This window comes from Phasianus colchicus, chromosome 33, assembly GCF_987193195.1.
Source record: "Phasianus colchicus chromosome 33, bPhaCol1.hap1.1, whole genome shotgun sequence".
NCBI lineage: Eukaryota > Metazoa > Chordata > Aves > Galliformes > Phasianidae > Phasianus > Phasianus colchicus.
Window position 1 is genome coordinate 2,707,077 of NC_143468.1, and position 14,801 is coordinate 2,721,877.

The 14,801-nt window shown below is 46.6% G+C and overlaps 1 protein-coding gene across 2 annotated transcripts in view; it reads left to right on the forward strand.

Annotated features, from left to right (window-relative positions):
- Positions 1 to 14,801, forward strand: part of SCN8A (sodium voltage-gated channel alpha subunit 8) — a 50,434-nt gene that overhangs the window by 26,568 nt on the left and 9,065 nt on the right. For both annotated transcript variants that reach the window (XM_090128228.1, XM_031609783.2), the window contains 10 exons: positions 202 to 561; positions 2,927 to 3,062; positions 4,667 to 4,905; positions 5,433 to 5,606; positions 6,142 to 6,498; positions 7,222 to 7,692; positions 8,092 to 8,209; positions 8,894 to 9,048; positions 9,391 to 9,564; positions 13,635 to 13,757. In XM_090128228.1, coding sequence (XP_089984354.1) covers positions 202 to 561; positions 2,927 to 3,062; positions 4,667 to 4,905; positions 5,433 to 5,606; positions 6,142 to 6,498; positions 7,222 to 7,692; positions 8,092 to 8,209; positions 8,894 to 9,048; positions 9,391 to 9,564; positions 13,635 to 13,757 — 2,307 coding nt within the window. The remainder of the gene's footprint in view (positions 1 to 201; positions 562 to 2,926; positions 3,063 to 4,666; positions 4,906 to 5,432; positions 5,607 to 6,141; positions 6,499 to 7,221; positions 7,693 to 8,091; positions 8,210 to 8,893; positions 9,049 to 9,390; positions 9,565 to 13,634; positions 13,758 to 14,801) is intronic.

Below are 14,801 nucleotides of genomic sequence, written 5' to 3' on the forward strand. Positions count from 1 at the left end.
GGGCCTCGCTGCGCTCTGAGCAATGAACTTCCTCCTCACGTCTCACCTCAGTCTCCCCTCTTTTAGCTGACAGCCATTGTGCTATTCACTATCACACCACGTAAAAAGTCGCTCTCCATCTCGGTTGCAAGTACTAGGAGGTCACAGTGGTGCTTTGTGTCCGTGCCACTCACCCCACTGCCCTTCATTCCCTCCTCCCAGTCTCTCCTCAGCATCCCCGGCTCCCCTTTCCTCTCCCGACACAACAGCAAGAGCAGCATCTTCAGCTACAAGGGCCGATTCCGCGACCCGGGCTCGGAGAACGAATTCGCCGACGACGAACACAGCACGGTGGAGGAGAGCGAAGGCCGCAGGGATTCCCTCTTCATCCCCATCCGCGGCCGCGACCGACGGAGCAGCTACAGTGGCTACAGCGGCTACAGCCAGGGCAGCCGCTCCTCGCGGATTTTCCCCAACCTCCGCCGCAACATCAAGAGGAACAGCACGGTGGATTGCAACGGCGTCGTGTCCCTCATCGGCGGCCCGCCTTCCAGCATGCCCGGCGGGCGCCTTCTGCCTGAGGTGAAAATAGATAAGGCAGCTGCCGATGACAGCGTAAGGAGGTTGATGTGTAGCTAGCGTAGGCATGGCGGCCTTGTCGTCCTCCTCTACTTCCCCGTATGCCGCCCTCCGAGCTGTCTGGGCACCCCGATGCGTTGAGTGTTGGTTTGTCTGACTGCAGACGCCGGTGTCTGTTTTGGGTTCCGATCCCCACGCTTCGGCTTTCCCCTTTCTTCCCTTAATCGGACTTAACGAGCCCACCGCCTTTCTCCCGTCTTCCAAAAAAAAGGGCTTGGAATTTAAGAACCCTCAGCACGTCAGGGTGCTTCTCACCGAGCTTTTTGCAGCACTGGGGGAAGGGGGCCGACTAAAGCTTCTTGCAAATGCTCCCTACTGTAAGATAAAGCTGGGAGCTTAAAGGGAAGTTGAGGCAGCTGTTCAACCCTCACTAAAAGGCCTCTTTGAATCTTCATAGGAAATGGTGGTACCTTGGAATGCCAACAAGGAAGTTGTCTTCCTATAGAAGGGATTGGGTTGGAAGGGACCTCAAAGATCATGGAAGCATGGAAAGGGTTGGGATGGAAGAGATCTCAAAGATCATGGAAGCATGGAAAGGGTTGGGTTGGAAGAGACCTCAGAGGTCCTTCCATGGAAGCATGGAAGGAGTTGGGTTGGAAGAGACCTCAAAGAACATTCAGTTCCCACCCCCTTCCATGGGTAGGGTTGCCAACCACTCAACCAGGCACTAGGACAGGTTGCCTAGGGCCTGATCCCACCTGGCCTTGAACACCTCCAGGGATGGGGTGTTGACTTTTGTTTGTACAAAGAAATACAGAAATCCTGAATGTTTCCATGAGTCTGCAGGCTGTTTGAACCCACATCCAACTGCGGGTCTTTCTGGAAGTATGTCTAGGGAAATTCCTGAGGGACTCTACTGGTTTCAGAGCTTTACATTTTGAAGGGCTTGATTTTCCAAGGAAAGCTGTTAACAAGAAACTTCTTTAATTTTAATTTTTGAATTTTCCTGGGTTTTGGTTTTTCCTTAATTAGTCAGTGGAATTGGTATTGAGTAGCCTTCTAAGTGTATCAACAACTCAGGAGAGAAACGCAGCTCCAAAGTCATAGCTCAGTAAGGGAGGGCTGATGAGAATCTGGAGATCAAAAATCATTTCTGAGCAAAATCTGGTTACCATGCCTATAAATTCCAAGCAATTTTTAAAAACTGTTTCAATTCTTGCAACCTAATTGACCCTAATGAGTTACGTTTAAGCATTGGTTGCTACCACTTTTATTTTTCTTCTCCCGTTAGCATGTTAATACAACATTTTGCTTCAGTATTTAATTATCTTTTTAACACAGCATGAGCGTGGTAGGAATCGTAACCCGCATGATGCATGCGTAAAGGAGAAAGTTTTACTTGGCAATCCTAGAGCTGCTTTTATTGCTGTTTTCAGGTGCAGATTTTGAAATGAATGTCAATACTATGAAATACTCCAGTGGTCAGCTGTAACCGTTGCCTCTAATGAAGCTGGGATTGAATTCTCACTGACCAGACAGGATGAGGCATGGGCTCATTAGGAGTCATTGCCTGCCTGCTGTTAGTAGTAGAGTAGAAACTGCTTTGCACTGTAGCAGGATTCATTAGAAATGATTCTTAGGATATAATCCTCCCTTTGCCTGAGGCTGCAAAGCAATGGTATGAGCAGAAGTGGGGGCTTGAGTTTTGAATTGACCACTTCTGTCATATCATCGTCTTCATTGTAGGATGGGTCGAGTTGGAAGAGACCTCAAAGGCTGTAGAACCACAGGATCAAAGATCACACAGCCATAGGATGGTTGGGTTGGAAGGGACATCAAAGATCACAGAGCCATAGGATGGTTGGGTTGGAAGGGACATCAAAGATCACAGAGCCATAGGATGGTTGGGTTGGAAGGGACATCAAAGATCACAGAGCCATAGGATGGTTGGGTTGGAAGGGACATCAAAGATCACAGAGCCATAGGATGGTTGGGTTGGAAGGGACATCAGAGATCATAGAGCCATAGGATGGTTGGGTTGGAAGGGACATCAGAGATCATAGAGCCATAGGATGGTTGGGTTGGAAGAGACATGAGAGATATCCAGTCCCTACCATGGGCAAGGTTGCCACCCACTAGATCAGGTGTCCCAGAGCCCCGTACAACCTGGCCTTCAGCACATCCAGGGATGGAGCATCCACTGCTTCCCTATACAGCCTGTAGGCAAGTGGAAAGTCTAGCAAGAATTAAGATGTTTGTTGTTGTTTTCTTTTCTCACTTGGCCATGCCTCGTGTATCCCTAGGCTGGTAGCACGTAAGACACCAGAAAGTTGAAAAGCTCATATTAATCTGCATATGAATGTTGCAGGGTACGACTGAAATTGAAATTAAGAAGAAACCTGGTGGGTCTCTCTTGGTCTCGATGGATCAGGTGAACGCCTCCTATGGAAGGAAGGATCGTACCAACAGCGTGATGACTGGCTTGACCAACACCCTTGTTGAAGGTAGGTATGGTTTGGAGGTTTGCTTTGGGGTTTTATGAGTGTGTATGGATCGATTGCCCTCTCGTGGTGTGTTTTAGGAAGGCAGAGGACCCATCCACCAGGCGGACCCATCCACCCCGTTTGCCCAAGGGGATGCTGAACGGTGGTGCTGGACGTTGTGAGATGGTTTTGGGGTGGCTGGTGTGACTAGAGCCATAGCTGCTTGCTAATGTTGGCCTTCCTTGGACTAGGAGATATAGGAATACTAGGCTCAGGTCAGGGCTGGGTCGTTTAGAGCTATAGTGCACAATGGAGATATTAATGCATTGTTTTTACCCACACCTGCTTCTTTCTAGCCAACATTAATACAAAAGCATTTATGAGGCTTTATTTTACTTGGTTTTAAATATAAACCACGTAGGTGTGGAGGGGAAGACAACAAAGAGTTGTAATTTCACAATAATGAATACACAGTTATAGGAGTGAGATAATGGTATGGGTGCTCTGCCATCTCCCAAGGGATGGAAGGACCCTCCTTTGCTTACAACCATGGGGAGAAAAGGTTTGAGCTGCAGTAAGATGCAGTGCAACAGCTGTGAAAGGAGAAAGGGGCTTCTGCACGATGGAAGTTCTGAAGTACACGGTGCACAGAGATGCAGTTTCCAAATATGTTACACAGGAGCCAGCAAGAACTGGTGAGCAGCAGCCATATGAGGCTGATGATCTCAAATTCCTGCTGTCTCCTGCAATAAAACTGTATGAAAACTAAATATACTTAGAAACAGAGCAAGGCTCTTCTGCTGCTTTCCTCCTGCGCATACGCCTACAGGCTCCAGTGCTACGGTCCTCTTTTTTAACTTTAGAAATTCCAAGGCAACTCAACACTAGGCAACCAGAGAACCAATGAGAAAGGGAGCAGTGGTCCTTTCCCTCCCCATAAGAAAAAACAGAACTTCAGTGGGAGCAGCTGTACAGCCTCAATAAAGCCATCGCCAAAGTCAAAGAACGATGGGGGAAAGCTCCTGATTTATTTTCTTTCTAAGCACTTGAAATAAGCCAGTTTAAAAGATGGACGCAGCGTTGTGCTTGGTTTCTGTACACGAATGTGTTTGGTCTTAATCAGGTTATTTCTGCTCAGAACCCTTTGCAGCATGATGTCATGCATTTCCTCTTTTAGATCATGCCTGCGTTCAGCACAGAATTAATTTAACTTCAAGTTATTTAAAAACTGGCACCAAAGGCAGCATAGAATCTGCAGCTTTTATTTAAGCCATTTTACCTTGGTCAGTTCTGAGTTAAATATATCCTTTCATTTAGAACAATTAGAGCTCGTCCTGGTGGTCTTTGTCATTGGCCATGACCATCAACTCCACTGCTTGGTAACTCTTTCTATTAAGCCATCACCACACAGCCTGGATTTATTTCTTTGGTTTTGGGTATTGCTGAAGAGAAGGCAAAATGTAACTTTGCTGCAAGGAAGTTAACTCACTGTGCAAGCAGAGAGACAGGGGAGAGGGTCGGGATGTCCAGGCTGGGAGCATTTTAGCCATGCTGAGAGCCAGGCAGACCCGGCAGTGATAGAGGGGAAGACTGAACTCTGTTGCTGTTTTCTTTTGTAACTGTAGAGCTGGAGGAGTCCCAGAGGAAGTGTCCCCCATGCTGGTACAAATTTGCCAACACATTCTTGATCTGGGAATGCCACCCCTACTGGATCAAGCTGAAGGAGATAGTGAACTTAATCGTCATGGATCCCTTTGTTGACCTGGCCATCACCATCTGCATTGTGCTCAACACTCTGTTCATGGCCATGGAGCATCATCCTATGACCCCAGAGTTTGAACACGTGCTGTCTGTAGGAAATCTGGTAAGATAGCGTTGGTAAATATTCATAGAATCATTGAGGTTGGAAAAGGCCACTAAGATCACCAAGACCAACCCCAACCCACCCCACCATGCCCAGAACCACGTCCCTCCGTGCCACATCTCCACAGTTCCTGACCCCCTCCAGGGACGGTGACTCCACCACTCCCTGGGCAGCTGTGCCACTGCATCTCCACTCTTTTGGAGAAGAAATGTTTCCTAATACCCAGCCTGAACCTCCCCTCTCCAACCTGAAGCTGCAGTCTGCGGCAGCTTGGAGATGTTGGGTGCACCTTTCTGGACAAAATGTAATGCTACTCAAAAATCCATCTGTAAGTCTCTGGTATGCCTGAGTAGGTCAGTGAGATTTGAAGCTGAGAATTGGGGACAAGCACACGGCGTTGAGTAGACCGTGTTTGAACTGTCACGATGAATGGAAGGTTCATATGAAGACTGAAGATCACAAAGTGTGATGTTCACGGGTGTGAATCTGTGCCCGTTCTTTTCTCTGTCTCTCTCCCAACACTCCAGGTTTTCACGGGAATTTTCACAGCAGAAATGTTCCTGAAGCTCATCGCCATGGATCCCTACTATTATTTCCAGGAAGGCTGGAACATCTTTGATGGATTCATCGTCTCCCTCAGCTTAATGGAGCTGAGTCTGGCGAATGTGGAAGGGCTTTCTGTGCTGCGATCTTTCCGATTGGTATTCATCTTGCAGTCCTCTTACCTAAAGAAAAGGAATATTCCCCTCAAAGCCCCCTTTTTTTCTGCTTTTGGGGAGGACAGTGGGTGGAGTTGTATCATTTTCTTGGTCCCTTCTTTCTTCACAGCGCTGTTATGTTGTATGAAGTCTGATGCAGTGAGGGATGACTTGGTAGTGTCTTGGTTCAGAGTACTTAATGTGGATGTTGATTGAGTTCATTAGAACACACCTTTCATTTTCTGTGGTCTCTTGAGATAATTTAACAAGTCAGATTTGCTAGGATGTATGTGTAGCTTTTCCTTTGCTAATGGAGATCAGCATGTGGAGGAATAACTAAGCACAAAGTACACAAAATTGAATTGACAGAGGAGTTAAGCAATCCCTGTTGCCAGTGATTTCAGCAGCTAGAGCAGGAGGTTATGGCTGCATAAAATTCTTGATGGCTCTGGTTTATGCAGTTCTGCCTGATTGTGCCCTTTTTTTAAAAAATGATGAAATTAACTGTTGTTTTTCTGTTTGTTTGTTTGTTTTGTAGCTGAGAGTCTTCAAACTGGCCAAGTCCTGGCCCACTCTGAACATGCTGATCAAAATCATCGGTAACTCAGTGGGTGCTTTGGGCAACTTGACCTTGGTGTTGGCCATCATCGTCTTCATCTTTGCGGTGGTGGGCATGCAGCTCTTTGGCAAAAGCTACAAGGAGTGTGTCTGCAAGATCAATCCGGAGTGTGAGCTGCCCCGCTGGCACATGCACGATTTCTTCCACTCCTTCCTTATTGTCTTCCGTGTGTTGTGTGGGGAATGGATTGAGACCATGTGGGATTGTATGGAGGTGGCAGGACAGGCCATGTGCTTGATTGTCTTCATGATGGTCATGGTCATCGGAAATTTAGTGGTCAGTAAATGGTTACTGATGGGCTTTATTATTTTCTTCTGGGTGGGGTAGAGCACGGGAATACCTCAGGACAGGGACAGAACACGGGGAGACCACAGGTCTAGGGTGTCTCTTCCAGTTTGGTTGGGGTCCTTCATGGCTTTTGATGGATGAACAGTCCTGTTGACTTTGGTAGTAAAATATTAAGGCTGTGCTTTGTTTGGCCTTAGCCAGTTGCCCACAAAAACAGCATCCAAGCAGTTTGCAGTAAAAGCTTTTCAAATTCCGGGACAGGAAGGTCCTGAAGTGCTAAAATAAGGTTGGAGGTTTCTTCTAAAATCTGCCAGTTCAATCCTGCAGCATTACTGTATGCACGAAGGGGCTGTTGAAGTGGCACAGGCTGTCATGGGGGAGCTCAGACTGGATCAGGATGTTTCTCTCTAGACTTGCATTTTGGGAAGAAAAGTCTATGGAGGAAAACATAAGTAAGATTGAAGCAGAGTGAACGGTTGTATATCTTACGAGTAGAGCTTGAGCCTTATCTGAAAGGACTTGTTTCTCACTGAAGGGATTTAAACAAAATGAGCCCTGGGACTATCTGTAGACGTGGGCAAGGAAATAAATCTGGGAGCGATCCCTAAAATGCCCCTGTGTGGCAAATTTCCTTTGAGCTTTAGATGGGCCCAAGGTGGAAATCTTGCCCTCACATGTAGGCTCTGCCAAGCGTGACCTCTTCTCCTCCAGGTGCTGAACCTCTTCCTGGCTTTGCTGCTGAGCTCCTTCAGCGCAGACAACCTGGCAGCAACGGATGACGATGGGGAGATGAACAACCTGCAGATCTCTGTGATTCGCATCAAGAAGGGCATTGCCTGGATCAAGGCGAAAGTGCGTGAATTCATGCAGGCTCACTTCAAGCAGAGGGAGGCGGATGAGGTCAAACCTTTGGACGAGCTGTATGACAAGAAGGTGAACTGCATTGCCAACCACACAGGGGCCGATATCCACAGAGACATCGATTATCAGAAGAATGGCAACGGCACGACCAGCGGAATCGGGAGCAGCGTGGAGAAATACATCATCGATGAAGACCACATGTCCTTCATCAACAACCCCAACCTCACCGTCCGGGTGCCTATCGCTGTCGGGGAATCAGATTTTGAAAACCTCAACACAGAAGATTTCAGCAGCGATACGGATCCTGATGGCAGCAAAGAGGTACGTGGAAATGCTAATTATCCATTCTTGTCATTTTTGACGCCTGAGCACCTGGAAGCATCTTGGGAAGGAGAACTAGATAGTTCCAGCACCAGGCTTCTGTTTTGCATTATGATGTTGTCTTGCACCCAAGACAGAAGCTTCTTGTGCTGGTTGCTTTATGGAGAACCATGCATACTTGTGTATTTACTTAGTGCATTTGGGCGTGTGATTAAAGGGACCAATTGAATGAGGTGTCTGTCCACCCTACTGAGATGTAAGCTGGGTCACGGTCTTAATGAGGTCAAGTGAGGAAACAGCTTTCTCTACAGTCACTGAATGACTTGCTGAGTCACCACGAGCTTTGCTATTTGGTGGGAGCTAATTATAGGTTGGAATGGGTTTTATTTTGTGTTCAAGAAACTGGATGATACCAGCTCCTCCGAAGGCAGCACCATTGATATAAAGCCTGAAGTGGAAGAAGTCCCCGTGGAGGCACCAGAAGAGTATCTGGACCCGGATGCGTGCTTCACCGAGGGTATGTTGAGTGAGATGGAACCTCTGAGCTGTTACTGGGACCCTTATCTGCTGTAAGCTTGCCTTCAGCTTAGGTCTGGGGTTGAGTTTTAGCTTCTTTTGAGAGCCTTCTTGGGCCCTCCATCACAGCTGAAGTAGGCAGGAAGCATTTGCAGGGTGAAGGCCTGCAGAGCTGTAGCTGCCATTGCTAAGATCGAGCTGATTTATGGGTAGGGAAAGCTGATCTTTTGCACAATTGATGCGTTGAGTATTCAGAAGCAGAAGAATCTGCTTCTGGTTTTGTTTTCTTTTTTTTTCCTCCCCTCTCTCTCACTGGCCTCAATGTCTTTCAGCAGCCAATTCGTTACAGGTATTCCCATGGCGAAGAGATGTAAATGGCTCAAGGTTATTCCATGGGCAGGTTCTCCATTCCTGTCCTGTCAAGTGCATGGATTTCTCACCAAATATAGCTAGCTTAACCTGTTCAGGAATTCTTCTTAATTCAGGTTCTCAGATACAGAAATGATGGAAGTAATCCCCAAAACCCCCCAAAACACACAGAGTTTTAACTGAAACTCAGCACGCTTGATATTATGGGCATCCAAATCAATTCCAAGCACTGAAAACGTTACGTTCTTACAGCATCTCATCCCCTACCCAACAAAACCTGGGGCTCATCCCTCCTTGTGCATCATTCCCTTTCCAGGTTGCATGCAGCGCTGTAAGTGTTGTCAGGTCAATATTGAGGAGGGGCTGGGGAAGTCTTGGTGGACCTTGAGGAAGACGTGTTTTCTGATCGTGGAGCATAACTGGTTTGAGACTTTCATCATCTTCATGATCCTGCTGAGCAGTGGAGCTCTGGTAAGTGGCATACAGAAGTGTGAAAAAGGAAACTGTGATGGTTCTTACTTGGCAAACAGCAGGTCTGCATTGTGGTAGGTGCTGTACAAAAGTCTTTCTCAGTAAGTCTGTTTAGTTTAAACCAAAAATGAAGATGCTGAGCCTGGATGTCTGGGTTCTGGCTGTATTTTGAATAGAAATGTAGTAATTTGAGATAGTTGATGCAACTGCTAGAGCAACTGTGTAAGGAATGTCATCCCTCTGCTCATCTCAGTATTGTTTGAATGAGCTTCTGGGTTAATTGCCACGTTGACCCGTGGAGTAGATCTGGTGTAATGACAGGAGTACTTGGTTATTCCCCAGGCTTTTGAGGATATTTACATAGAGCAGAGGAAAACCATCCGGACCATCTTGGAGTACGCAGACAAGGTCTTCACGTACATCTTCATCCTGGAGATGTTGCTGAAATGGTGTGCCTATGGATTCGTCAAGTTCTTCACCAATGCCTGGTGCTGGCTGGATTTCCTCATTGTGGCTGTATGTATCCTCTCCTCTCTCTTTCTGATTGGGAAAAAAAGCACATGTTACTTAGCAGAATGTTGGGGTGATGCTTTTTCCTGAGAAGTGTCCTAACTGAGTCATGCATTTGGTGTGGATTCAAACCCAGATGTGTGTCCAAAACGCGTTGGAGGGTTGAGCCCTTTGAGTATGGAGAGCATTTCCCGTGCAATTTGGGGATCTCAAGTGCTTGGATTCTCTTAAAAACATTTTGCCACATCCAGTTGTGATGTAGCATTGTAGTGAGTGCCCCAAGAGCAAATAGAATGCAAAAAAACCTAAAAACCTTCCAAGGCTCTTGTTGGGAGAAGGAACATTTTGAATATGATTCATTGATGCCGAGTTGCTGTTCAGCAACATTATCACTCTGGAAATATTTCTGAGTAGGTGGAGGAACTATCCTTGGAATTCAGGGGCAGAAGTGACTCAGGATGTCTACATTTCCTGTGGAAAACTGACTTTTATATATATATATATATATATATATATTTATATTGCATTTTTTTCTTACAAAAAGCTCTGCTCCCCATAACACCTTTCCTTCTTACACACATCTCCAAGAAGTAACTCTTCTTTTCTGAAAATAACTCTGTCACTGCCTTAAGCACAAGTGCTAACATGAGAACCAGCGCTAGCTGCCACCTATTCCTCTGTGCTGCTCTGGGGAGAGAGTTTGACAAAATGAAACCCTTTGGGGTGCAGTATTGCAGAGAAGAGCAGCTGCTCAGCAACAGAAATAACACTTATTGTCCTTATGCTTCATGTTGCGAGCCGAATTCCAGCTGTTAGGAACGAGCAAAGTGCCATTTGCAAATTGCACTGCATGTGGTCGTGATAGATTTGCAGGGAACGAGCAAGTGCAGTGCCAGTGGTCCATGCAAGGAGCTGAACTCGCAGTATTTAGGGTAAATTTCTCTTTGCTTGCTGCCACAGATGGGAAATTCGCATGTTTTAGTCCACAAAAAAATAAATGGGAATTTGAGATGCCGAAAGCTGTAGGATAAGCTGATGTTGCAATGCATGAGCCAAGGCTGAATGTTACTCAGCAAAACCTCAACTCTGCGCAGTATCCTGTCGCTGTTAAACACGTTTTATTTTCAAATTCTTTAATGTGATGTTGATGGGGTTGAGTGGAGTCACGTGGCGGCAGCCGTAACGGATAGAGAATAAGACTTTGCATCATAACGACGCTCTTGAATGTTATTTTTCAGGTTTGGTAGCATTGTCAAATAACTCTCCTCCTCTGATCCCCAAAGCTTGCTGGGTGTATTTGTGAAGACAAAGTCTTGTTCTGGGTAATCATGAAGGCTTCTGCTTTTCAGTCAATCTGGGATTCCTTTGGTCTGACATCGGTGCCTGCTGTGTCTTCTGTTGGAGTGTGCGAGAGAATAACACTGGAAGGGCCCCATGAAAGATGAAAGAGCCTTTAGACATTTTCCTGCCATTCTGATAGGTTCACGCTCAGGAATGAGGCGTTATCCTGAGGGGAAGAAGCTCTAAAAGTGCGGATTCAGTGAAGTCTGTGTTTTATATAGGGAGTAACGCACCTTGGTTCTGTACCTATAGACCATAGACCCCACAACCTCCAAACACCGTTTGATGTTGGTCTCACCTGCAGCCCATTTCTTAGGTGATTCCTTGTAGGGCTTCCCATTCTGTTTGTTTCCAGCATAATTTTTATGTTCTCACTTTTCTGTGCAATCAGAGTCCCAACCTGATGCGATGTGGATGTGCCAAGGTTGCACTGCCCTTCTTCCCATCCCACATAGGCTGGTTTTGTTTCGTGAGGGCTTAGTTTAAACCCTTGGAATGCCCCTTGGCATTTTTCTTTTTTCCAGCAGTATAACTTAAAAATAAAAAGCAAACAACCCAAAACGACATGGGGAAACCAAAGAGCCCTGTTGCCTTGTATTGTAGCATCTTGGCATTTAGCAGCGTTTTGGGGCAAATGCAAAGATAGAAGAAGCACGAAGCACACACACACACAGTTCAGCAAGGCAAAATCTGTGTCTTTCCAACATCCCTTTACCAAAGAGATTGAAATTATTCTGCTGCCTGGGTGGCGTTAACCACTGTTGTGAAGATGAGTACAGCTCAGGTACTGGTGTTGGATGATGTGCTTGACCCACAGAGGGTAAGAGCTTTTCCAACCCATCATACCACAGATGATTCTTTAGGTCAGATGGTGTTGCTTTATGCCCCTCTGAGCCCTTGGTTTGGTCTTACATATCAGGTGGGAAGAGGATTTTCACAATTGGTGAAGGAAATGCAGAACAGAGAACAGGAATTCCACCGTGTGTGTTTGTGTTTGAAATCTGGATATTTTTCCTGGAATATGTGGTGTTTCATAAGGATCATCTTTGTAATTAATTTCATGTTAGTATTTTAATGTCCGCTTTAAAAAAGAAGGGGGGTAAATGGGAAATGTCCTCTTCTGGGAAATAGGATCAAAACAAAAAACAAGAAACCCACCAAAACGCTCGTGTTTTTCCATTATTTGTTGCTGTATATTGATGTCTTTTTATTTTTTTTCCTTACAAAAGACTGACTTTTCTGTTCTTATCTGTGTCTGTAACGTGATGCCAGCCAGAAATGGAAGGTAGTGGGATGCTGATGGGATGGTGTCTGTAGATGCTGTTTGCACACGGCCGAGTCATGCGTAATCCAATCCAAAGCGTTTCCCGTGGGCTCACCTGGGATTGGAGCGCTGCCCTACAGGCACGTGCCAGCTCCAAAAAGAAATGGCCCCACACTCCCAAGCTTTTCCTCAATGCAGTGAGAGCCCGGGCTGTACCAGTTGGCCAAAGACAGCCAGGAATTCATGGAATCATAGAATCTCGGAATCACAAGGTTGGAAAGGACCGACAAGGTCATCTAGTCCAACCATCCTCCTGTCACCATTACTACCACTAAGCTACTAAATTCTTCATAGAATCGTTAAGGTTGGAAAAGGCTTCCGAAATCATCAGCCAACCATTGATCCATCCCCAATAAACCACGTCCCCGGGTGCCACATCTCCACAGTCCCTGAGCCCCTCCAGGGACGGTGCCTCCACCACTCCCTGTGCAGCCCGTGCCAATGCATCACCTCTCATTCAGAGGAGAAATTGTTCCCAATATTCAACCTGATCCTCTCGTGGTGCAACCTGAGGCCGTTGCCTCTCATCCTAAAGTCACGAGCGTGGAGCCTGGCGTTGATTCCAGGCTGTGAGCAGAACGTGTTGTCTTCGCGGCGTTGAAAAAGGGGCGGAAATGGACCGGTCCCAGTTCTGCCATCGTTCTGGGATTAGAGCCTGAGCAGCCATGTAATCCTGCATTCCCCCCATCAGTAAGATGCTGATCTACCCTCGCCTTTCCCCGAAGCTGTTTCCCCAGTGCTGCTTGGGTTTATGAGCCACCAGAGCTGGGATCAGCCGCCGTGGCCGCGTGCCCTCCGTTGGGTGCTCCCATTTTTCGGGGCCGTTCTGCCAGAAGCCAGCTCGGCTGCTTGCTGTACAAACGGAGCTCAGGTGGTGCAGTGTGTGTATTTATCTGTATTCTTTCTCATAGGTACCTTTAACATTTGTCTGGCTTAATTTAATGGGAGCCGCTGGGATCCTGCAGACATTACAGGGCGAGGGTAAGGTTTTTGTCATCCGTTTGGGCTCTTCCTTCCGACAGACCCCTTTTCTCCGTCTGTGTGTCTCTGCCTCTCTCTCACTTCTCTTTCCCCTATGTTCTTTTCTTATTGCCTTTCTCAACCGCATTATTTCCTTCCAGGTCGTTTCAGTCAAGTGAAGTAGGCAGCTGGTGTCATGTCTTCGGTATTTCTCTATGGGGGCCGCCCAGGCTGGCAGCCGGGGTTGGGCAATCAGGGCTAGGGGACTCGTGCTAACAGTCTGGAACCTTTTTTTTCTTTTTTTTCTCTCTCTTTTTTTTTTTTTTTTTCTTTCTTTCTTTTTTATTTTTCCTTTTTCTTTCTTTCTTCTTCTTCTTTTTTTTTTTTTTTCCTTTTCTTTTCTTTTTTTTTTTTTTTTCTTCTTTTTTTTCTTTTTCTATTTTCTGTGTAGGTCTCTTTAGTCAGCCTTATAGCTAATGCCCTGGGCTACTCGGAACTAGGTGCCATAAAGTCCCTTAGGACCCTAAGAGCTTTGAGGCCTTTAAGAGCGTTGTCCCGATTTGAGGGGATGAGGGTAAGATGCCATCAGCAGCTGATCCTTCTGCATGCCCGTGGAGCGGTTTTTTTTACGCATGCTAGAACTGATCAAAACGGGTGGAAAAGAGAATTCCAATCAGAAGTGTGGTGCAGCTGCTGACTCGATCACCTCGACCGCCGATGTCCCCCACCCTGCCCACCGCTGCGCACTCCCCAATTAAGAAAGGGAGAATGCATCCAGCTGCCTCATTACATTAATGACCGGCCCCAACCACGTGCCATTTGTAGACGATGTTAACACTTGGCTGTTCTCATTGAGCCTGGCTTTGACCTCTAGCATCCGAGGGGGCTTCTCAGCTGTGACTCTTCTATCTAGGGAGAATCACCAGGTGCAAAGAAGCAGAATTCGAACCACCCCAGGCTCTCCGCCGCCTCTTGGTGGGGTCGGATGGAAAGAATCTCTGAGGGGCTGCCAAAAAATGCAATGCAGGGGGGTGAGAGGCTCCAGGAAGGGACCAGCGGGGAGCTGGGCTGCTTGCAAAAACGGCCTTGGTTTAATTCCTCTTGTTGCACCTTGTTGTTCTCGGTCCAGTCTGGCGGTGACTGGAAGCCTTGTCTGGTAGTGAAGCTTTTTCCCTTTCCACTCCCTCCCTTGTACCCTGCTTTGACGGTCCCCTGTCCTGTCACCGTCACACGAGCCACGAAGCACAAGCAAAGCATTGAACTTAACAAGCTTTCCTCAAATTGTTAGCCAGATTTGGAACGATTCGAAATTATTTCACTGCCTCCTGCTGCTTTCTTTGCTCATATCGGTATTTTGGTGCCTATATATACTTTTTTTTTTTTTTTTTTCCCATTTGGGATTGAAACACTCTCAAGAACATGCAGAAAAAATACATGTGAGTGAAGGGTATGTCATGTGGATGGATTTTCCCGTTGCTCCTAGGTCAGTAATTCAGGTCTTTTTTGTTGAATCCCGATTGGCTCACAATGGGAGAGATTATGAGAGCTAAGGTTATATTATATGTATTGAAAGAATAGGGGGAAAAAAAATAAGAAAAAAGGGGGAAGAAATAGCATC